Genomic DNA, 23,997 nt, shown 5'->3' with positions numbered 1-23,997 from the left:
CCCCCCCCCCCCCCCCAAGAATTTTAGACTCAAAATTACTTTCCAACGCATGCAAGTCTGCTGTTACTTAGCTTCTAACCAAAAAACTTGTGGCCAGCAGGAAGGGTGTGTCTGAAATGGAGTAATACAAGCGCAGTCCATATTAAGTCAGTCAAGACTTGGCATGTCAGTCTCAAGTCTTTTGCAATTGTGTGATATCCTTCATTTAGTATCTCTAGACCAATGACAAACTTGGACCTGAGAGCTATTATCAAACATCAGTTTTCCCCTGAGCAAAGCCTACTGCTATTACATCTCTCCTTTCATTGCCAAGTAATCAAAGTTATTACCTTTACTGGCAATCTGCCAGCAATGTGCTCTCACCTGTCCTTCCCATTTGCTGAATTTACTTGCAGTATATGTAGCTGTGTTGCTGCTGTTATAACCAGATGTTGGGCCAGAAGAAAGACTAAGGCTGGAATCTGTACATAAAGTGCTTGTGCTTAGAAGAGTCTTCAGCTTGGCTTCTTCCTGAAAAGGATGCCACAGTGTTAGGGACATTCTAAAAAGTGGAAGTCACCCGCATGGAACAGCATCTAGCCAAGGCAATGACAAAGCCACCAGCCCTGAAAAGTGAAGTAGGACTGATCCGATTGGGTAATTTAAGTCCTTTGCCCCTTGAATAAATGTGGACATTGTAAGAGTGACCACTGCAAGCAGCACTATCAGGGTGTTCCATTACTGATGGATTTGGTTTTTTTGTTGAGTCTGCCCAGGTCATGGAGACTCAGCAATTAAAAACCTGCATGGAGCTATCCAGGTCAAAGGGTGGTGATTCAGGGAAGCCTGAATAATCACAACCTGTGCTGCTTTGGTCCTGTAGGGATAGGATTTCACTTTCTAGTCTGACATTTGCCAGAATACAGTGCTGTTCTGACAACCTATCTTGATTGCAAATGCCTCCTGCAAGTTACTGGTTTGACTTAACTCTGGTCAAAGACAGCTACCAAGGTCTGAGTATTTTACTTTAGCCATAGCTGCTCAATATTAACCTTAAAAAGAGAATAACATTGGCAGTAGGAAAACACTTAAAACCCCAGGATGATTTTTACTTGGAAAAACAATTTGAAGTTTAGTTTTTCAGCTCAGCTGGCGCATTTTTACAGACTTCAATAATAGAAACCGAAGTGGATGTGGTTAATGCACAGTGATCAAAGAGGTGCCAGGCTGCTTGGTTTGTTAAAGGACGCAGGGGCAAATACATGACTACTGCATTACCTTTTGCATATGACAAACGGCTTCCTACAGGTTCTACTTATAAGAGATGACAAAGTTTTCTGCAGGGACAATGCAGTCCCAAACTGAGCAGTGACCCAAAGATAAAAAGGTGCTGTCCCTACATTGGAACCAACCCCTCAGCCCTCCTCCGAGCTCAGGAATGGAGGAAAGGTGACAAAAGACAAAAAAACCCCAGTACAATAACAGGAAGAGGCAAGTGACCCCACCCCTCCAGACTAAAGATGAGAGTGGAGAAAAAGGACAGAACTAAACCATAATAAACCTACAGAAACAGAATTACTCTATCCATCAGTAAGCTCTGCTAGCTCCCATTTTATAGCAAAAAGGTGTTGTCTCCCACAGCAGATGAGTGTGAAGCCTCTTGGACCTAATGGCTTAGTCCAGCAGCACCCAAAACTAAATTACTTCAATGCTGTTGGTGGGGTGGGGTGAGGAGGATTAATCCAATTTAGCATGTTCAGTCTTTATTAACTTTGCCTCACACCATGGGCTTAATAACTATCAAGATTTCTTTAAAGCAAATGAGAAAATCTCAGTATATTAATCTAAGAGGAAAAGGACAGACGTGCGTCCTGAGCAGCAATAAAAGGTGAGGTGGATCTCAGTAGTGTGCATCAGTTGCTGCAATCTAATCATTACACCTGCATGATCCAGTAGTGATACGAGTGGGCTAAATTGCCCTTACTTTGAATGAAGCAGGATTAAAGCTAGAACAGTTCACTACACGTGGATCACTACAGCATGTGTGGTCTCCTTTGATGGTTGAGACAGGTGTTACATCAGTCTATATCCTGTATGGCTTCAGTACCTACAGAGATTTAATGCACACCTTCTGTAGCTGAGAAAATATTTGCTCCCGGATGCGCCTTTTTTCTTGCTCAGCTCTCTCCCGAAGTTTGTCCCTCGCCCGTGCAATTTCTGTCTTGGCCTCCTCTCGTGCTCGCTGATAATCTTGGAGCAGGAGCTCGATCTCTGATGGAGGCTGGATAGTCCTTCTCTTCGGTTGTTGCACTCTGGGGATAGGGAAGAGGGAAAAGGAAGTGGCAGGTGTCTGACACCATGTCACGCGGCAATAGTAATGAACTACGAAGAGCTGCTTTCTTGTTACACTGAACAAGGAACTTCGAGGAGGGAAAACAGCATTATTTGTAGAAGAAAAGATTTTCTCTATTTTACTGAAGAGCTTCTGGAACCACTTTGGCTTAGCTTCCCTTTCCCTCTGCTACTAATTAAAATAAAGGCTTTATCTAAATGCAGCTGTCTCCTGAAGAAGTCTATCCTGTATCAGTAACAAAACTCAAAAACTAATGATGCATTTTAACCACACCTGCTGCATATTACTACTGCACTATACTGTCATCTTGCTTTCTGGTTATCCACTCTTACTGTCCTTGTAAATATTATGCAAGTTTGGCTATGGTCATGTTTATAATAGTAACTTTGTGTATTCTTTATCTGCATGCCTTCATTAGTATGCAGGTTCAGAAGTTTGAGGGCTACTTGTGCGTGTTTTTACTGTTTGCAGGCTTGAGTTTACTGACTGGGATTAAGATCTGCAATTGTAAAAGGTAGCATTTGTGCCCATTCCCCCAGGCTTCCAAAACATGAAGTTTGTAGGCACACAAATGTGGCTAATGCAAAATAATGCAAAGGTCAGTGAAAGGTCAGCACTCACTGTTTGCTTTGCAGCTCTGCAAAGCAGTCTGCAGTGGAGCAGCCCTCCGTTTTAGTACATGATTGGGTGTGACAAACAGGAGGAGAGATTCTAGATAGGAGTTACAATCTAGACCAGCATTTCTCAAACTGTGGGTTGCAACCCAAAAGTGGATCACAAGAATATATGAAAGGGTCACAAACAAACTTTAAAAATGGATCAGCCAATTTAAAAAATGGATTCTCCTTTAAAGGAGAAAAATATGGGAAACTGCCTTTTTCCTTGCAGGCTGTCATAGTTCCAGCCTGCAAGAGGCTGCTTGGGGACCCCCATGCCCCACACGCATCATCCCCACCCCCTGTCCCACACACCCACCCCCTGGCCTGCATGCTAGGGCCTGGGGGTAGAGGGCAGCAGGTCAGGAGTAAGGGGCACTGGGTCAGGACTGGCCACTGATGTTTACAAATAGGTTCTGGTACAAAAAACATTGAGAACCACTCGAGATGGCGTGGTGGTTTACCAGTTCCTCAAAGTAAAAGTGCTTCTTTAGCACAGGTCCTTGAAGTGGGTTCAGATGCAAGTCTGATGCTCACTGTAGAAATCTTTGAACCTACCACTTAAGTAGGCCAGAAGAACTGGACATAACAATCAGAAGAGGACAGCAGGAAAAACAGTGTTTATACACCCAGAGCATCACATGTATCAGCACCCCCCCACCATTTTTCAGCTTTAAAGTACCCCGCTGCCATTTTTCAGTGTGGGGACACTGATGCACGTTATGCTGGAGTCTGCTGGAGTGCAGAATTACCACGTTCCAGCAGACTCAATTAATCGTGTCAGAGCAGCCTTGCTGCACGCGTATAGGCGCCCACAGTGGCAAACCCTGGTCATGTGGAGGAACAGTGGCAGAGGTGCGGAGAAGCGGTGACCTCTGGAAGCAATGGCTAGACCAGCACTCCCCAGCATCAGAGGAGCAGTGTTGCAGACCTTCCTACCCAGCACTTGCTACTCTGTTTGGTGTTGGTGAAAGAGCCCTGGAGCAAAGTGGTGACCCCTGACAGTGAGGAGCAGCTAGGGCCCTGGGGCAGGCCTCCCTACACAGCACTTGCTGCTTTGGCTGGCATAGCTGGGTAGAGCCCTGGGAAAATCTTCCTTCCCAATGAGTGGGCTTGGTGGTAGCTCCTGCTCCGGTGGGTTGGTTTGCCAGTGACTGGGACTATGAAATGTTTCAGCTTCTAGTTAATCGTCAACAGTTTATTTTCTTCCTCCTGTAATAAATCCTATTTAAATCCTGTTGCTTGCAAGTGGGAAAGTTTGTTCACTTTAGGACACCCAGTTAAGATTTATCTTCCCAGTTTTCCATGTAGGGGATCAAGCTACATTTGAAAAGCTGTTGGAAACCCCCTACTTTTGAACCCAGATCTTGCTGCTGCTATCCAGTGCCTGACAGAAGGGTTACATCCCTGTAACAAACACAACTTATTCTCTCTCTGAACAGGGGAGAGACATTCTGATGTTGTATCAAGTCAGCAACTGCTTTCAGGCATAGGGACATGACACGCTTTGGGATCACCTGCATTATTGATCCTCTTGTTAATATCCAGAACTTGGATTATCCAATTGTCAGATCCTCAGTATCCTTTGCAGGCCTCACATTTACTAAACTTGGAGAATGGATTCATGGTGTGTGTCACTGGCAGTATACTGACACACAGGGCTGTGCGAAACAGCATCGTTTTGTTTTGACTTCCATTTCACTGTTTCGAAGGGACAGTGTTTCATTTTGTTGTCTTGTTTCGTTTTGAAGCACTGTTCCATTTTGTTTTGTTGAAACCGTTTTGACGTGTTTTGACGTTTTGCCCGTAGGCTATAATGGGGAATCATGAAAATACCTAAAACTTTGTCATTTCTTGCCTGATTCGGATGAAAATTGTGGGGATAGTAGCCCCTTCTCAGGGCATGAAGCCTGCCAAGTTTCAAGGAGATAGGTGCAGAGGTTTCTGGGAAACCGCACTTCAAACAGTTGAAAGGAAAACTCATATCACTTGCTGGCAGCGGCAGCCTCCTGTCATCCCGTGTGCAGATCTGGGGGCCCGCAACCCCAGGAGGGCTGCGGGGCTGTTCCAGACTCGTCCTGGGGAAGTGGGCCCCTGGATCTGCACATGGGATGACAGCAGGCTGCCACTACCAGCTGGGACTGGCACTGGGCGCAGCCCATGCCAAGCACCAGGAAGCCTGGTGCTGCCGCTGGCCCCAACCAGCAGTGGCAGCAGCACACAGATCCAGGGGCCTGAGCCCCGCATGGGAGGGGTGCAGGGCTGTGCCACACTCCTCCCGGGGGGCGCAGGCTGACACCAGGCTGCTACTACCACCTGGGACCGGTGCTGAAGCCAAACGAGCCCGGCTTTGAAACTCAAAACTTTTGGAGTGCCCTTGTTTCATTTCGAAGCTGTTTCAAAGCCTTTTGTTTCATTTTGATATCGCTGTTTCAAGCTCGAAACATGTCGAAAAAGCTTCAAAACGAAACACCAGGTGAAATTTCACACAGACCTACTGACATACTGCACTGACTTCCAATAGTCATACAAACTCAAGGTTCTGACTTTCATCCACTAAACAGGGAAAACCTGGAGTCCCAACTATCTAGAAGAACATCTCACTTTAAATTACCATCAGGGGCAGCTGGGAGCCACCTCTAGATTCAAATGAAATTAAATGAACAGAGCTTCTCAGCAGAGAGCCACCAGATTCTGCAATTCCCTGCTCCCACAGGTCTGGCAGAATCCAAGTCTGTTGATATTTAGGGCACAGTGCAGAGCCTGTTTCCCCTCTACAACATTTTAAATAGGAAGGAATATGAAAGATAAATACAATATATACAGTGAGATGAGGTTGTAGATCAGTGATTCTCAACCCGGGGGGGGTAGGGGCTGGGGGGGGGTACTATGACAGCTGCTGAAGGGTGCCAGCAAGAGATAAGTGACATAAGCTGGAGGAGATAGATGCAGGCAAGGAAATTTGTTTTTTAAGTCATGAACATTTTGTATTGATATTATAATACCAATAATACCAGTTGATACTATGAAAAGGGAAATAAAATGTCACAAAATTTTGTATGAAAATTTATTGCCTTCTCCAATGGAGGGTAACAATTAACTTCCCAATCCCACAGTTTGCTACTTTTGTAATTGACATTTAAGAGGAGAATCTCTGTACTCAGTTCTGCTACAGAAACCTCAATGTCAGAAGTTGACGTAAATTGCACAGGTACATTTCAGAGCAGCATGAAGCCCCAAAGCTGAGGTTTATGTGACCCTACCTAGTATTTTGTACCACATCTCTTCTCAGTTGCTGTAGGTATTCTCGGCGTCTGCTGGGGAGATCCAAATCCCTCTGGCTTGTGTCCAGTGTCTGCAACAGGCCCGCATGCTTTTGTGGACTGAGACTCCTGCTTCTTCGGTAACTCTGCAGCCTTTCTGCCCTGTCTTTTCTCAGGGCTTCGATGGTCCTCATGTGTCTATCAGGGAAACACAGCCATAATCACAAAGTATACATCCTGCAAAACTAAAAAGCACAATTTTCCATTGTGTTATAAGATGGTGAGTACTAAAGAATGGAAACATAACATTTGCAAGTCTCTAGTAACTCTAGGACTCCTGCACAGCTCTCTTGTGTCCCACAATCAGAAATTCTAAAACATGATCAAATTTAAACAGCAGGAAATGACTGCAAAGAATGAGAACTCATTTTAAGCCTTTCAGAGCAGAATTTTATTTCCTTTTGTATGCTGAAATGGCAGTTTTCTACCTGTGTAAGGGGCTTTTTTGGCACTTGCACCCAGACTGTGATTATGTTACAGCTGCACTGTGGACACACAAATCTGTGCATATCAACTGAATGTGTGAAGTAAGCTATGCGTTGGCTGGGCAAGTACACAGTTATGTACACAGTCCTATTCTAGGGGTATGAGTGCATATAAGTCACAAAAATGCAAGTAGCTAGACCTGGGGAAGCAGATCTGGTTTCAAGGCTACCCTCATCCAGAGCAGGTTTGAATCTGCATTTCTGTGATTTGCCACCACAGTGGTCTAACCACCACAGGTGTTATCAGGTGCTCCCCCCACTCCACCACACCTTTTAAAGCTGCTCCCCTTGGCCATCAAGAGAAGGGAATATGGGAAGCCCGGAAGGAAGACCACAAACCAGAAGGTCTGTGGCTTAGCAAGATGGTTGTTGCCCTAGATAGGAGGCAGGAGCTGGATCCAAGCCTAGGGGCCTGTCCCCTGTGGGGCAGAAGCTTCTGAAGTGTACTGCTTTCCACCCTTTTTGTCCAAAGACTATTAAATGTTAAGGATGATGGATCAGATTCAAAGGGTGCACTGGATGGGTGAGTGGATAATACCTAACTTCTGGTGTAGTAGTTAGAATATTGGGCTAAGAAGTCAGAGAGATGCAGGCTCAAATCCCCTCTTGGGGAGGGGAAGGTTAGTCTAGAACATAAGTCTTCCACTTTCTAGGCACATGACCTATGTACTCAACTACTGGGGCGAAAGCATGAGAGGGTTGTTGTCCTCTTCTGCTAATGTAGATGTGTACATGGTCAGTAAGTAGCCTTCTATACATGCAGGCTTATGCGTCCACAGCACAGAGGCGAATGCCAAAAATGATCAGGTACATTATTAGTGCTGTTTAGGTACACAAGGGAAATGGACTTCCATCCCTAATGGCTGAGGGACAAACTGACAGATTAAAACAGATAAAATATATTTTAATCCTAACTGTTAAGTTAGAACAACTGCCTGATTTCAGATGCAGCTTGCTCTACTGCCTGAGGTAGGTTGTCCAGCCACCAAGAAGTCCCAAAGTCTAGACCATCAACCCAAATGAGCCAGACAGCGCTATGCCAATAGAAGCAAAATACAGGTACTCCTCACTTAACGTCATCCCAGTTAATGTTGTTTCATTATTACATCACTGATCTATTCGAGAACATACTCGTTTAAAGTCGTGCAATCTTCGGTTATAACACTGTTTGGCCACTGCCAGCTATTAGGTAACTACTGTGATATAACTGGATTCATTTAACATCGTTTCGCTTAAAGTTGCATTTTTCAAGAACATAAGATGGGCGTCAGAGGGACACCAGCCTACCAACTGTCGATGCTGATTTGGTATAGAGCCACTTGGATGGACTGGATGTGTTCAAGTCAGCAGGCCCAGATGAGCTGCATCTGAGAGTACTGAAGGAACTGGCCGGTGTCATAGCAGAACCACTGGCACGGCTGTTTGAGTGCTTGTGGTGCTCAGGTCAGGTCCTGGAGGACTGGCAAAGGGCCAATGTGGTCCCTATTTTCAAGAAGGGAAGGAAGGAGGATCCGAGTAATTATAGGCCAGTCAGTCTCACCTCCATCCTTGGAAAAGTCTTTGAAAAGATTATGAAGAATCGTATTTGTGGGAGTCCTGAGGGAAAAATAATGCAGCAGGACAACCAGCATGGATTCGTAGCAGGTAGATCATGCCTGACTAATCTGGTTTCATTTTATAACCAGGTCACAAAACGCTTAGACGCAGGAGTAGAGGTGGATGTCGTTTTCCTGGATTTTAGGAAGGCCTTTGATACAGTATTTCATCCCATTCTCATAAATAAATTAAGAGACTGTGACTTAGATGTTTACACGGTCTGGTGGATGGCAAATTGGCTTGGGGGTCACACTCAGAGAGTGGCAGTAGTTGGGTTGGTATCAACCTAGAAGCATATGGGTGGCGGGGTCCCACAGGGTTCGGTCCTTGGACCTCTACTTTTCAATACCTTCATCAGTGACTTGGATGTGGGTGTGAAGTGTACTGTGTCCAAATCTGCAGATGACACTAAATTGTGAGGTGAAGTGCACACTCTGGAGGGTAGGGAACGATTCCAGGCAGACCTGGACAGGTTGGAAAAGTGGGTAGAACACAACAGGATACAGTACAAGGACAAATGCAGAGTGCTGCACCTAGGGTGTAAAAACATCCAGCACACCTACTGAATGGGAAGTGACCGTCTCAGCAGCACAGAAGTGGAAAGGGATCTCAGAGTCATAGTGGACTCTCCAAGATGAACATGAGTTGTCAGTGCGACGAAATCATCAGCAAAGCTAACCACAATTTATCATGCATCAGCAGATGCATGTCAAATAGAACCAAGGAGGTGATAGTTCCCCTCTATGCAGCACTGGTCAGACCACAGTTGGAGTACTGTGTCCAGTTTTGGGTGCTGTACTTTAAGAAGGATGTGGATAGACTCCAGAGGAGGGCGACTCGTATGGTTAAGGATTTACAGGCCAAGCCCTGTAAGGAGAGGCTAAGGGACCTGGATATTTTCAGCTTCCGCCAGAGAAGGCTGAGAGGTGATCTTGTGGCCACCTACAAATTCATTAGGGGGGTGCAGCAAAGTATTGGGGATGCTCTGTTCACCAGGGTGCCTCTTGGGGTAACAAAGAACAATGGTCATAAACTGACAGTGAACAGATATAAGCTAGACATCAGGAAAAACTTCTTCACGGTGAGGGTGACCAAAATTTGGAATAGGCTTCCAAGGGAGGTGGTGCTCTCCCCTACCTTGCCAGTCTTTAGGAGAAGGCTGGATAGGCATCTGGCTGTGGTCATCTGACCCCAGCACTCTTTCCTGCCCAGGAAGGGAGTCGGACTCGATGTTCTGTTGAGGTCCCTTCCAACCCTAGGATCTATGAATCTATAACTATGATGTTAAGCGAGGAGTAGCTGTAAGATATTTCTATAAATAAAGAGAGGTGAAACTCTCCATTGCAGGCTCTCATCAATGGAATACACTCAGAGATTTGCATACAATCATTTCCATATCTGTTAATGAGTTTTGTTCATTTAATAAGAGGATACACTTAGAATTTGATAATCCTATAGTTTGTAAACCTCCCTACTTCCTTCAATCATGCAAAAACCTTGCTCTCAAGTTATCATTTACCTTGTATAAGAGAATCTTAATACTACATCTTTTTACACACATTTCACTGTTCTTCAGTTAAACAATTAAAAAATATGAGCTCTTATGTTGTTCATAAGATCTATGTTACATATAAGGATCCACAAACAAATATACCTTTCATAGAGTTGCTGTTTTATCGGAATTAAGGTCAGATCCTCCCCAGTCCCATTCTGAAGAATCCTCAACATTGCATCTGTTTCTCCAATGCCATAATTCAGCTTTGCTTCAGTAAGCTCTACAGTAAGAGGGTGCTGGTTCAGATCCAGATGTATGCCAGACATAATCTGGGCACGCTCTCTCTGAAGCCTCTCAATTTCTCTGGTTCTACTATCAGAAAGCTGGGATTTCTCTTGAGTTTCAGCTGCTTGTTTACTGATTAGCTTCTTTTCTACCTGATTTTGTAAATCAGCAGCACTGCCACTCAAGCTAATTAAGGAAGAAGAAGGACTGCCCTTCACTCCACACCAATTGCTGAATTTATTGTGCATGGGCAAGTCACGAAGACTATAACTTCGAGGCCTGTGGGTTTTCACTAAAGATGTATTCTCATTTAGAAGAATTTCTGTATTACATTCACTTGTAGTGATTGATGCTGTATCATCATCTTGAAATGGTATTTGCATGTCACTTGTGTCAGAAAGTGGGAAAGAGCAGGTATTTTGATTTTTCCAATAGGAATTGTGGAACTGTGGAGAAGAGGCTTCTGCTTGGTGTTGTGAGGATTCATCAACATTTGTCTTACTTGACCAACATGCGCTAATTCCTTGACTAAAAAGCAAGTCAGAATTTGGAGATGAATGTCTACATTCATCAATACAAGAAGTCTGCGAGCAGTCTTTAATCAAAGATATATCAGCATCTCCAGTGTTTTTTCCATATCCAATTCCTCCAAAGGAGCCTCTTCCTCTCCTGGTGATATACATATAGTGAAGTGATTGTTCCACTGGAACGTGCTCTCTGTCAACTAAAGGCTCCCCATGGCCAGAAACCTCTAGAGTGCTACTTGAATTATACAGTCTTTTTGCTTGAATTGTGGTACATTTATCAACTGTGAATCTGTGCTTTTGCCTTGAGTCTTTTGATACATTTATTCCTAAAATCTCTTTGGTTGTGTGTGAGAAGTTTCCAGATTTCTTGCTTAATTTTTTGTTGTCTCTAGAAGGGCTAGATTCACTATCTGCTTCTGTTTGTGAAAAATTATCGACGTGAGGCTCTGAGCCAGATGAGGGACCTGGCCCATGCTTTCTTTGATTAATAAGGGAACCTGAAGTATCATTAGGATGCTCCACAGAACCCTTGATAGAACAAATCGACTTGCTACAGGTAATCTGACTATTTGGAGTGGCACTAAGTGTAAGAATAGGTGAAGAAGCTCGATCAACTAAAAAGTTGTTTTTATAACAAAGTTTTCTTTCTGCTGTGATATCAAGTTCATCTGCACCTCTTTTTTCCTGAGTGTAGCAGGTGGTAGATTGAAAGTTACTAGAACTGGGACTACTAACAACAGTGTAGGAAGATTCATCATGTCCTGAACTTGGCAAAGTTGATGCAACAGATGAAACCCTGGTACTACCAAAAGCAACACTCTGTTGTGCATTTAGTGGTGGTTTTAGAAAATCTAAGATGGGAGTGGAGGCTCTAGCTAACATAGGCAGATGCATAAAGGAATCTTCCAAAATGTTATCAGTACTCTCACTGAAATCAGGCACACTCTGCCTTCTCGATTCATTGCTTCCTCGAGTTCTTCCTTGAAGAGCTAAAATTACATCCTTCTTTTTTGGGGACTTCTTTACTGCCTCAGAACTTACTCCTTTTCCGATCACGTTAACTTCCTGCCTCTTTGTCAATTCAATTCCCATTTTGGCTTTGATCAGGTTTTCCTCATATTTGCTTCGTAGGTATTCTGAAATATCAGTTTGAATGCCAATATCTGCTGTTGTTTGAGTATAGCTGTCCAACACAGTAGCCCTTACAGTATCTACATCAATTAATCTTCCTTTGCTTTTGGCTTCCTGTTCGCTATCTATGATGTTGTGTTGAGAGAGGTTTCCCAGCAGCTCAGAAGTGTTCTGAAGAAGCTGTGACAGATGCATGGACAAGTTTTGCATGCTTCCCCAAGAAGGTTGTGGAAACAAACTTGGCTCTTGCTTTCTTGCAGAAACATCTGTATAGCTTCTCCGGTGCCTTCTGTGTCTTTTATATCTTCCTGTACCCATTGTTTGTGTTCCCTGTTCACAAGTACTTCCTTGTGACTTTTTGGAGGCTATTTCTGATTCAGATGGGTAAAGTAGTACAATTTCATCAACTTGCATGGAAGTGTTAACAGGTTGTTCAGAAGGATTGTTTAACTTAATTATTCTGTTTTCTGGATTAGTCTCCAGTGTCTCACTGGATGCATTACCATAATGTTTGGTGCTGTCACTTGAATATGTAGATTCAAAATCTCGCCTCATGTCATCCCATCCCTGAAGATCTTCAGCACTGCTTAAAGTGCTTGATAGTACTTTTGCAGTAGCATACGAACTGAGATGAGAATGAAAAGGGGAGTTGTGTGAATTTAATCCATTATCCACACTAGAGCATCTCATAACTTTATGATTATCCAGGGTTAGAGGAGGTTGATTGCAAGAGACATCACTTGCACTCCCAAAAACATACTGCTTCCAACCAATCTTGCCAGGTCCATCTTGCTGCCATGGGTGAATATATGGGTTGATATCACTTGAACTAAAATGCATTGCATCTTTATTGTCTGGTAAAAACAAATCTGTTTCTTCTGACTGTTCTCTCAGTTCTTCCTCTTCACTGCACTGTGCTACTGAAGTATTATTTGCATTGGTATCTATAGAATTATCAGATATATGTGCCAGAGCAGGTGGACAATGAACAAGAGAGGGATCTCGGGAGTGGCTGCGTTGAGTTCTCTCACCACAGTTTTGCAAATTTTTTGGATCATAGTTTGCAAATCTCTTAGTTTGTACTGATCTCTGCTGAAATCTGGGTTTGTATTTAGCCTGCATGAAATTATCTGATGCCGGCTTTGAAAATCTTTCAATTCCATGAAGATCATCATCTGTTGGAGATGGAGGCTCTACACTCATATTTAACTCTTGCAGTGACTTAGAGGCTGGATACAAAGAGAGGTCTGCCTTTGCAGAAGTTTCTGGACTGTATTCAAGATCAGAGATCACAGCGATTGCTGGGGCTGATAGCCTATGATGTAAACATGATTTCTGTTCCTCTTGTTTGTTGGTCTTTGTATTTTGTGTAGCAAAACATGATTTTTTGCTCCTAAGTAGCATCAATGGGGATTCGTGTGGAAGCAAACAGTTGTCTTCTGGCAAAACACCAAAAGAGGTATTTTCACTATTCATTCCAGAAAGTTTTAGCCTTTCTGACTTCAAAGTCTCATTTGCCACTGGTGGATTATAGTCTGTATTGTCAGTATGACTTTCAAAGCTCGAACTTGTATTATTTTTGCTATGAATCAGATCTTTTCCACCATTTATATTAGGTCTACCTTGATCCTCTTCACTGGCATGTACAGGCTGCCAGTTGTCTTGTAAATCTGTATAATCATATTCATTATCTGTGGGACATACTGGCCAATACAAGTTGCATATGTACATAGAATCAACATCAGCATCTCCTAAAGATAGGTTTTTTGATGCTGTAATTTGTGGGTCCACAAAGTCATTGGCAGAAATTGATGATGCTCTGGTTTGATTTTCCATGTGGTCTTTCCTTAAAAATATATTTCTTTGCTTTCTCTCTGTTACAGGAATTTCTTTCTCAATATTTGAATGCAATTCTCTCTCGTTTCTGCTCAGTGTTTGTCTAACATTAGCATCTCTATTAAGAGTTGCTCTTGCAGTATCCCAAAAAGGTGATAATAATGGCATAGAAACATTTTCATTATGTATTTTCTCAAGGTTTTCTAAACCTTTTTGAGGTGGAATTTTATCCCAGTGCTCTTGAACATTGTTGAGTTTGGAATTATTTTTATTGATTGATTTTCTGTCTGCAGAAGGGTCTGCATCTGAGGTAGATTCTGTATGAGACATCGGAACGTGCCTGTTTTCCTTTACAAGAGAATACATAATATTTCCTGAAGTAGATGACTGCTGGTCAAATACCACCGAATCGTCAGACTGACTCTCTTGCATTTGTATTTTAGCAAATCTTGAACAGTTTGAAGTAGCTATATGTGACTTGTCAGATCTGCTAGTTTCATTGTAACCAATGTCACTAGTAAGAGGGCATTCTGAAAAAATTTTTAAAGATGAGTAACAAGCTTTTGGAAATCCTTGAAGAAAAGCTCTCTCCCTTCCTTTTTGTACAGAGTGAGGTTCTGCAGCAGTAGATGACAGCTGGTCAGTCAAATAAGTGTCTTGCAATGAGTCTTCAAGTTGGTTAAACGTCAGAGGTTTTGAGTCCTTTGGTGAATTGGAGGTGTCAAAGGTACTGAGACTGTTGTAACTTGGATATACAGTGCATGTTGAAAAATCCTCTACAGAGCAGAAAGGAAGAGGTTTTGTCTCCTTACTGCTCATTTGTTCAAGACTTTGATATTTAAGACAGTTTATCTCTGGTACTTTCATACTAGAACTGCTACCAGAGTCCTCTGACTGTGAAGACTTCATATTTTCTTCTTTATCGTGGCAGTTCAGGAAAGAATCTTTATTTTGCTTTTCTACTTGATCTGTTCCCACAACTTCTTGAGTGAGTTCAACATGCTGCATGTCTGTGTTTTCTCTACTGGTAGAACAATGTTTGCCTTCATCTTCTTTCCGACTGGTAGCAAGATCATCAGAAAAACATAATGGAACACCCAGATCGGCTGATTCGCTTTTGAAGTACTTTGCTTTTTCAAAACAAACAGCATCAATTTTGTCTTCAAAGGTTTCTATTAAATCTGGACTATTCAGTAGACTAGTGGAAGTTTTAGAATTGTAAGAATTAATATTATATCTTGGAGAGTCCTCAGCACAAGCAGCAGTTTTCCATGGGGGCTGAATAGATCTTTCTAAAAGACTCAATGCATTCTCAGAAGCAAATGCAGAAATATCAGGATATCCTACAAACAGCTCTATAGGAGTCTTGTATGCCTGAATTTCATTGTGCTCAGTTTGATATGTAAATACATCAGGAAACCTTTTGCAAAGACCTTTACAACCTGTTTTAATACAGTTTGCAACTGGACATTCCTCTGTCCGATCACATTGTGCCAATGGGTGAAGTTCTTTCTGACTTAAATTAATATCATCAGAAGTTGCCTGCAAAGAGGCCTCAGATAAATACTGCTTCATTTTTTCTCCTTGATCTTTCAATACTGTAGAGATAAGCAGATTTGAATTTTCTGAACTTGGTGAATCAACCACAAGTCTTGATTCCACAACATCTTTTCCTTCTTGAGCTGCATTTTCTGAGAAATATAAACAGTCTTCTGATTGTTTACCCACACTTAACCCCATTCTGTGGACTCCACAAGAATTGCTAACATTTTGAATTATAGTTTCAGAAGAATCTAATCTTCCCAAGAAAAATGAATTATGTTTTACATCTTGGCTTACTGCACCTGCTACTGAATTATGACAGTCTGAAGTATAGGCAGTAGAATGCATGTCATCCTTACCAAATTGCCCAGGTGCCGCACAATTGGAAATGCTCTTTAATGCAAAGAGTTTTCTCTGTCTCTCCTCCATGAGCATGGTTTGCTGAAAAACACTTTCTTCATCTTGCATTTTATCAGAAAATGATTCATCTATACACTCTCTATTAGGTGTACTGGGTGTTTCATCATGCATATCACTGCCCATTAATGTTTCATAGTAAGGAAGAATGACTCCACTACCAGCATTGCTGTAAACTGGCTTTGCATTTTCTTTTAAGACTGTGGGATCAACCTGTGCACATTCTGCACTATTATTTATTCCAAGATATAACAGGTCATTCACAGATGGACATGGAAAAACCTCAAGTGAACGCTGTTGGATTTCTTCAGAGGACTTGTCAGTTGCTGCTATACTCTGCTGGTCACTGGGAACTGAAGAGCCACTGGTGTCATTATTTCTAGCAAAATCTTTAAATAACCACTGACTTTCTTTTAAGATCTTGTTTAATTTGCTATCATCATTTGACAGGTGGCAATTTCCTTTATCTTCAGGTGAAAGTTCATTTTGATTTTGTGCAGTAGTCAATTCTAGCCCCTCAGTGTTGTCTGTGAAAGTCTTCCTTTCCCTGTCTGTTCTAAAGACAGGTACTTTACATGATTTCACATTTTCTTTTAGTACATCTATTTTAGCCTCCACTACCAGATTTATCAGATATGCCTTCTCTTTTTCATGTACTACGGAGTGCACTGGATCAGTATACACAATATTAGAACTGCTTCCAACAGTATCTGTATCCAAATTTTCTGAGGCATCATTCTCAGGATATTCTGTACAAGAGCTTGTAAGTGTATTGCTATTCTCTTTAATTACAAGTCCTTTAGATTCTTCTCTGCTTCTATGCTGCTCAGTCAGAGCACTATCATCAGCTGAACTGTCACATTCATCGATATCTTTCATCAACGTATTCATTATGCCCATACTGATCCAAAGGTCAGGTAATCCACTATTTTTTTTAATTTCGATACCATCTGAGTTGTCTACTGTGAAAGCATCATGTTCTTCTGGTCTAGAAGCTGTCAAATATATTTTTGGAATCTCATATTCATTTATAATTTCTTCATTGTGATATTTTTGTCCTAGAGATGGAGTCTCTTCTGTAAATAATGCAATGTTCTTGCTGGCATGTAGTTCCCCTCTCCTTCTGCTGATGAACCCCTCATTCACTTTTACATTAACTTGCTCTTCACTCTCAGTTACTTCTGAGTTAATTCTGCTTCCATCAACTTTGTTTTCCTGAGAAAAGTTCTCATGGGCCAGCATCAAGCAGCCTGCTGTGCAAACTTCATGTTTATTGCTAGAAATAATTTTTTGTTCTTTTCCATCATCTTCTAAAGACTTTTCCTGGCTGCCTTCTGTTTGTTTTGCTGTGGCTATTTTGTCAGTATTCAGTACATTTTCTATCATTCTGTTAATTCGCATCAAGTCCTCATTAGCATCAAGGAAGTCAATAGTATTCTGAGTGAGATTTGTTGAGCTGGAACACTCAGGTGAAGAAGTGATTTCAGAAACAACATCAGTGTCTGGTAACAAAATACTTATTTCCATGTTTTCTTTCCTTTGAGTTTGGTGAAAGGTACTTGTCTGAAGACAGCTCTCAGATCCCACTCCTGCTTTTAATTCATGAGTGTAGCCCACCTCAGCAACAGTCACTCCAGATGATGCCTTCTCTGGTTCTTTGTGTAGTACTGGTGTGTGCAGCTCTTTGTATATTTCATAGTGATCTTTGCAAACTACAAGTTCACTTGGATCCTTTGGTCTCTGATCTAGACTGCTACTTTCTAAATTAAAGCTTCTATCTGCAATATCACGTTGGGTTTCCACTACAGAATAATTACTTAACTTCTCACTCTGTCTAGATTTCATGTCTAAAATACTGCCCTCTGGTTTCAATACACTGTCGATCAATTTTGCTATTTCTTCATTTTTATTTATTTTTTTACTCTGATGGGGAACTGTAGTTTCTTCTGGAATAACTTGAATTTCTGCAGTAACTTCTTTTTTTAAGCATTCAGATTCTTTATTACTGTAGGGACTCCCTTCTTCGAAAGCACTGGCTGATCTAGTTGTATTGTATTCATATACTTCTCTAGCATCTGTTTTCATATAATTATTAGTCCCTCCAAAAAGCAAGACCTCTCCTGAACAGTTGCTTTCATTGGGATCCTTACAAAAAAAAGCAGCCTCCTTCTCATGTTTTGATTCACATAAAGATTTGTTCTGAATTTGCATATCAGAGAAAATGTCTACATCAAATCCCAGAGAAATTTCTTCCTCTTTCTGCACCTTATTTTTCTGTTCTTGACATTCTAAATAACACTTTGGGCAGGAACAGTTGGAATTTATTCCAGAACAACTTTGTTTGACATTGGGTTCTATGTTGAGATTAGATGCAGAGATCCAAGATTCATTAACTGTTGTAAAGCCTTGGCATTGTTCATTATATTTCTCAGATTCAAAAACACTTTGAAAAAGATTAGATTTTGTTGTGCTGTGACCAAATGCACCTGAGTTAGATTGCACAGTAGATGCTCCCCTAATATCATAAGTTTTAGCAGTTGAGAATTCAGTATTTTTTCCTTTAAAACTCACATTAAGGTATCTTAATTCATCTTCCTGGCCTAAAGAGAGAGAAATAAAATTATGTTCTTTATTTTCATTGCTTTTGTCTCTTCTGTTTTTAGCACATATCATAGAGTTTCCCCGAGTATACTGTGGTAAGCAACATTCAGGATTGTCTGCTCGTAAACATTCATGGAAATCATTTGTTAAATCAATTTTGTTTTCAAATTCACAATGATTAAGTGAGCACAGTTTTTCATCCTTCTCTTCGCAATCCTCAGTATGTCTAAATGAAGTAGTTTCCAAAGCCATTTCTGTTAAGATCTCTCTGCTTGTTTTTGTACAGACTGTTTCTTCTGGAGAGGTCTGTATTGGTGTTGCAGACTGGTCATAACTAGTATCCTGAAGAAAGGTTGCAGGATCAGTTTGACAGGGTTTTTTTCCAGAAGAAAAACCTTTGTCTATGGTTATTTCTTCAGCAGACATCTCTTTGTAATCCATCTTTTGCATCAATACTGAATTAGTCCCCCCTACCTTACTAGCAGATTCTTCTTGTTCAACAGGCGTCTGAAGTGTATAACTTTCCTTTAAAGCATGGTTCCCATTCTTATTTATTGAGTTGCTAAGAAAGAGATCCTTATCACAAGATGTTGATATTTCCTTTTTTGCAAAAAGCTGACCATGATTTTTAACTACTCCTTGCTTTACTGCAGATGTTCCTAATACAGGCAAAGCCAAATCTCTAGAAAATCCACTAATACCCACACTAATAGATGCACCTCCAGCATTTGAATCTATTGCCTCTGATTCTGCTACTGAACTTTCACAGCTGTAATCTATGTCTGTTTTTTCAATTGTTCTAAAGAAGCTATCTTCTAATTCTCCATGTATAGGACTTTTTCTTGGTTGTGAAACATGCACAAGTGGTGCTGAAACTAATGTTTTTTCCTTAAAAACCGGATCCTTGGATAGCTCAGCATAAGTTGTGGGGACAGTGTCCTCTTCTTTTCCATGTACATGTGACAAAGTACCTACTGTGGAGGCTTTTTCTGAACAGCTAGATGTTTGTATGCATTCAACACTGGGCCCATACATAGATGGTTCACTTAGCTCTTCATGTTTAGGATCAGTTGCCCTAGCAACTTCACAATAACTATGTTTTGCAGAAGATGCTGAAATGGGGACAAATGATGCCTTTCGTCCTACTGAACTGACAAATGATGACTTCATATCTGAAGATTCTGAGACAGAACTTTCTTCAGACTTTGCATTTTCTTTAAGAGTCTTATTCAGTAAAGATCCACTCTCAGGAACCTGGCTTACAGCTAACTGATGATGTATTGCTGTTTCTGGTAATGGAATTTCTGATGGACCAGAGGTGAAAATTGAGTTTATTTTATTTATGCTGAGTGATAAATTAGAAATCCGGTGTAACTGCTTATAGCCAGAAACAAAAGATACTTCAGCAGCTGACTGCTTTAGCTCATCTTTCTTTGTCCACTGTTCTGGTTTGCTTGAAGAACACAGATAATCTTGAAATTCTAAATGTTCGTGAGACGAGGATACTGCTATTCTGGCACTGTTGTTTTCACTTTTTGAGTCATATGAAGACCAAGTATTATTGAGAAATAAAGGGTTTCCACCTGTAGAATAAGATTTTTGATGAAGAGCCCCTTCTTCCTCTACAAAAGAGACCTCTACTTCCTTCAACTGGCGAGTGTAAGCATTTTTGGAAAGAGATTGTATTTTAGTATCTAAATAAAAAGAACTGCTCAGATTTGGTTCATAATTTGTTTCTTTCATATCTTTGCTACAGGCTTCTGGCTTATGCAGTTCTTCTGGCTGTATGGTTGGTGCCCTAGGAGACTGCAGCCTCCAGAATATCTCCGCAGGCATTTCATCAGATGAGTCAGATTTGGATTCTTCTACCAGATCTTCCATTAACACCTCTTCTGCATCTGCTAGGCTATCTAGGGAAAAGCTTCTTTCAGCCTTTGCCAATCTCCTGCGTGACATGCAAGAGGTTACCAAGGGTGAAACTCGCTGCTCATTCCTGCCTTTGAAAAATTTAATTGGCTCTTGGTGAACCTTCAACTTATAAAAACGACTTTTATTTTGTTTTTTGGCTTTGCTTTCTTTTTCTGCCAGAGAATCCTGTGACATCTGACTATCATCACTTTCAGAATCTTCTGGGTTGGTGATGCATTTATTCCTGTCTGAATCTTCCTGTTTCAATTGCTCTGTCAAGGCTTTAGCATAGGCACAGGAAAGAGAATCCACAGAATAGGAACTATCAGTATCAGAAAACTCATTTTCTCCATCCTCTTGCCAGTTACCAAGCACATCTGTGACAGCTTTGGACACCCCAGTACTCAACATCTCAGCACTGTGCCACTTTTTTTCAATGTAATGGAGTGGTGTCTGGGTGTTCATCTTATTAAGGTTCCCTACTGAAGTTGCAGCCATCAGACATTCCTGCTGTTCCACTGGCTGCTTGTTATAGCTCAACAAGGATGCCTTTGGCTCTCTTTTCAAGTTCTTTGCAGTTTGGCTTAGATGCCCTGATGATGGCTTTCCACCCATTACTGATTTTTCCATTTCCTTGGTAAAGCCTTCTGGAAGTGAATCTTGGTGCTTTCCTGTTAAATCCATTCTAGTCTTTTTATTAAAAATCTGAGTGTCCTTTAGTTCTAGGTGTTTCTCTGCAGGCTGAGTTGAACTTCCTAACGCTTTGGATTTTGTCACTCTTGTCCCTGTAATAAAGGTTTCAGGCTCACCTTCCTTTCTAAAATGATCAGGCGAGCAGGTTGGAGAGGCCTGGCTTTGATATTCAGTTTGTCCTGTGCTATCACCTGATTTTTTCATCTCTTTGCTGACATGAGCTATGTTAACTGAACTACCACAGTCTTTTTCTGCTTCTTTTTTATTTCCAAATGACAATGTCTTTAGTTTTTTTGTTAGCTGTCTGTGGCCTGGGAACCAGCTGTAACTCTCATCTCGCCCAGAAATGCCTTTAGCTGTCCTGGGAAGATAATTTACAGACAACAATTTCCTTGGTGGATTGCATTCAGGGCACTGACAGGTATTTGGAGAGGTAGATAATTCAGAGGATTCGGAGGTGGTCTCCTTCTTAAGCAAAGAACTGTGAAAAGAAAAAGGGAAAAAGAAATCAGAAGCTCTTGTTACTGTTTGAATAGTATCTTTAAAGATGCTTCTCAAGTTTATGACTATGATAATATGCTATTGTTAATATAGAATGTAGAAGACATTGAAGTAACAATATCAATGCCTTTTAAAACAGTTTTTACCTGGGGCAGAATAAAATCTTATTTAGTCTTAGTCTTTATTGTACAGTCTGCTGCGCGTCCTGGAATATTTTTCATGATACTGGTTAGAGGGCTGAAATAGAAAGTAGGCACTGCATCCATGAAGACTCAGTTGCTACAGCCATTATTAGATATGGTGCAACTCTGAGTTACTAATGTAAAGGACTATACAGTAAAGATAAAATACATTTTCTTTTATTTTAAATAAGGCAAGAATGTACAGCTGGCAAAAAGCACAGAAGGAGATTCCATGCTTGGAAAGTTAAGGCAGGGTGCTGCACAGTACAGCTTCTTAGAACCAAAGGCATAGAGTTTGAATGTGAGATGCAATACTACGGGTCAGGTGACTTACAGGGTAGCAGGGTGAGACTGATTGTATAAGTTGAAGGTATAATTTTGCTTATACAAAAGCAAAAATTAGGCATGGAGGGCTATAAGCTGTACAGACACGACAGAGCAGGGAAAAGGAGGTTGGGGGGCATTGCTCTCTATGTTAAGGACTAATACATGTCCTCTATAATCACGATGGGATCAGAAGAGGGGCAAATTGAGGTACTGTGGGTCAGAATACAAGAGGGTTGGGGGAAAAGGGACTTGGTAGTGGGGGTCTATTACAGACCACTGCACCAGGAGGATGAGCTGGACCTGGAATTCTCAAGGCAGCTCTCAGAGGCAGTACGCTCAAGGGACATGGTTGTCATGTGTGACCTGAACTACCCTGACATCTGCTGGAAGGAGCAATCAGCTAGATATGACTATTCATGTAGGTTCTTAACCTACATACAGGGCCTTCACCTAACGCAGGAGGTATACAGTCCCACCAGAAGAAAAGCCTTACTGGACTTGGGGATGACCTGGTAGGAGATCTGCAGATACAGAGTAACCTAAGAGATAGTGATCACCAATTGCTAGAATTCACTGTCTGGGAAAAGGTGCGGAAGATAATCAGTAGGGTAAAAGTGGTAGACTTCAGAAAGGATAACTTCAATGAGGTCAGGAGGTTAGTAAGTGAGGCACTGAAGGATAAGAGCACTGGGGAGATGGGAGTCCAGGAAAGGTGGTCATTCCTCAAGGGAACAATCCTTCAGGCATAGAAGGAGACAATCCCATTGTACATAAAAGGGGGCAAAAGGGCCAAGAAAGCCTCTTGGCCAAACAGGGAAATCCAGGAAAGCCTAGGGATAAAAAAAGGGAGGTATAGAGACTGTGGAAGAAAGGGGTAGCCACCAAGGAGGAGTATACCTACTTGGCTTGCTCTTGCAGGGAGTCAGAAAGGCCAAAGCAGCAATGAAACTCAGGCTGGCAGCAAAAATTAAAGACAACAAAAAGTCCTTCAGGTGTAGAGGGAGCGAAAAGAATGTGCATGATAACATAGGACCTCTACAGGACAGACTAGGGCAAGTGGGGACAGATAAAAGGGATAAAGCTGATCCCTTCAATGAGTTTTTTGCTTCTGTATACCTGAGCATGGATCAAGACAAATCTCCCAACTGGACAACAGGGAGGCACAGGAGGGACACCAACCTACCAACAGTTAGTGCCAACCTAGTGAAGGGACACTTGGATATGTTCGAGTCAGCAGGCCCAGAAGATCTTCATCTAAGGGTATTGAAGGAATTGGCCAATGTCATAGAAGAACCACTGGCACGGCTGTTTGAACACTCATGGCATTCAACACAGGTCCCAGAGGACTGGAAAAAGGTCAATGTGGTCCCTATTTTCAAGAAGGGGAGGAAGGAGGATCAGGGTAACTATAGGCTGGTTAGTCTCATCTCTATCCTTGGGAAAACCTTTGAAAAAATTATGAAGGATTATATTTGTGGGAATCCAGCAGGAAAAACAATGCTAAAGGGCAACCAGCATGTTTCAGTTTCTAGGGTCAGAAGGGATCTGAACAGATCATCAAGTCTGACCCCTGCCCTGGGCAGGAACGAGTTCTGGGATCATAATGCCCCAGCCAGATATCTACCCAACCTCCTCTTGAAGACCACCCCCCCCAAGGTAGGGGAGAGCATCACCTCCCTTGGGAGCCCATTCCAGAACCTGGCAGCCCTAACCGTAAAGTAATGTCTCCTGATATCAAGCCTGAACCTGCTCTTAATCAATTTGTGGCTGTTATTCCTTGTTATCCCAGGTGGCGCCCGGGGGAACAGAGCCTCACCTATTTTCCGCTGGTCCCCCCTGGTTAGTTTATAGACAGCCACCAGATCCCCTCTCAGCCTTCTCTTGTGGAGCCTGAATAGATTCAGGCTCTTCTGAATAGGTTCAGAGCAGGTAGATCCTGCCTGAGTAACCTTGTTCCTTTTTACAACCAGGTCACAAAATGCTGAGAAGCAGGACTCAAGGTTGATGTCATTTACTTGAATTTTAATAAGGCCTTCAACACAGTGTCTCACCCCATTCTCATAAATAAACTAAGCGGCTGTGACATAGGTGATTACATGGTCAAGGGGGTGGAGAATTGGCTTAAGGGACACACCCAGAGAGTGGTGGTGGATGGGTCAG

The 23,997-nt window shown here is 41.9% G+C and overlaps 1 protein-coding gene across 1 annotated transcript in view; it reads right to left on the bottom strand.

The window, feature by feature from the left end:
* Positions 1 to 23,997, bottom strand: part of STARD9 (StAR related lipid transfer domain containing 9) — a 259,017-nt gene that overhangs the window by 10,865 nt on the left and 224,155 nt on the right. Inside the window, exons 24-27 of the mRNA XM_019519085.1 lie at positions 10,047 to 21,308; positions 6,252 to 6,449; positions 2,108 to 2,291; positions 364 to 510 (exon numbers count right to left, since the gene is read on the bottom strand). Coding sequence (XP_019374630.1) covers positions 364 to 510; positions 2,108 to 2,291; positions 6,252 to 6,449; positions 10,047 to 21,308 — 11,791 coding nt within the window. The remainder of the gene's footprint in view (positions 1 to 363; positions 511 to 2,107; positions 2,292 to 6,251; positions 6,450 to 10,046; positions 21,309 to 23,997) is intronic.

The sequence above is a fragment of the Gavialis gangeticus genome, unplaced genomic scaffold (genome assembly GCF_001723915.1).
Source record: "Gavialis gangeticus isolate Ggan-Ray unplaced genomic scaffold, GavGan_comp1, whole genome shotgun sequence".
Taxonomy (NCBI): Eukaryota; Metazoa; Chordata; order Crocodylia; family Gavialidae; genus Gavialis; species Gavialis gangeticus.
This window is presented reverse-complemented; position numbering and strand designations above follow the sequence as displayed.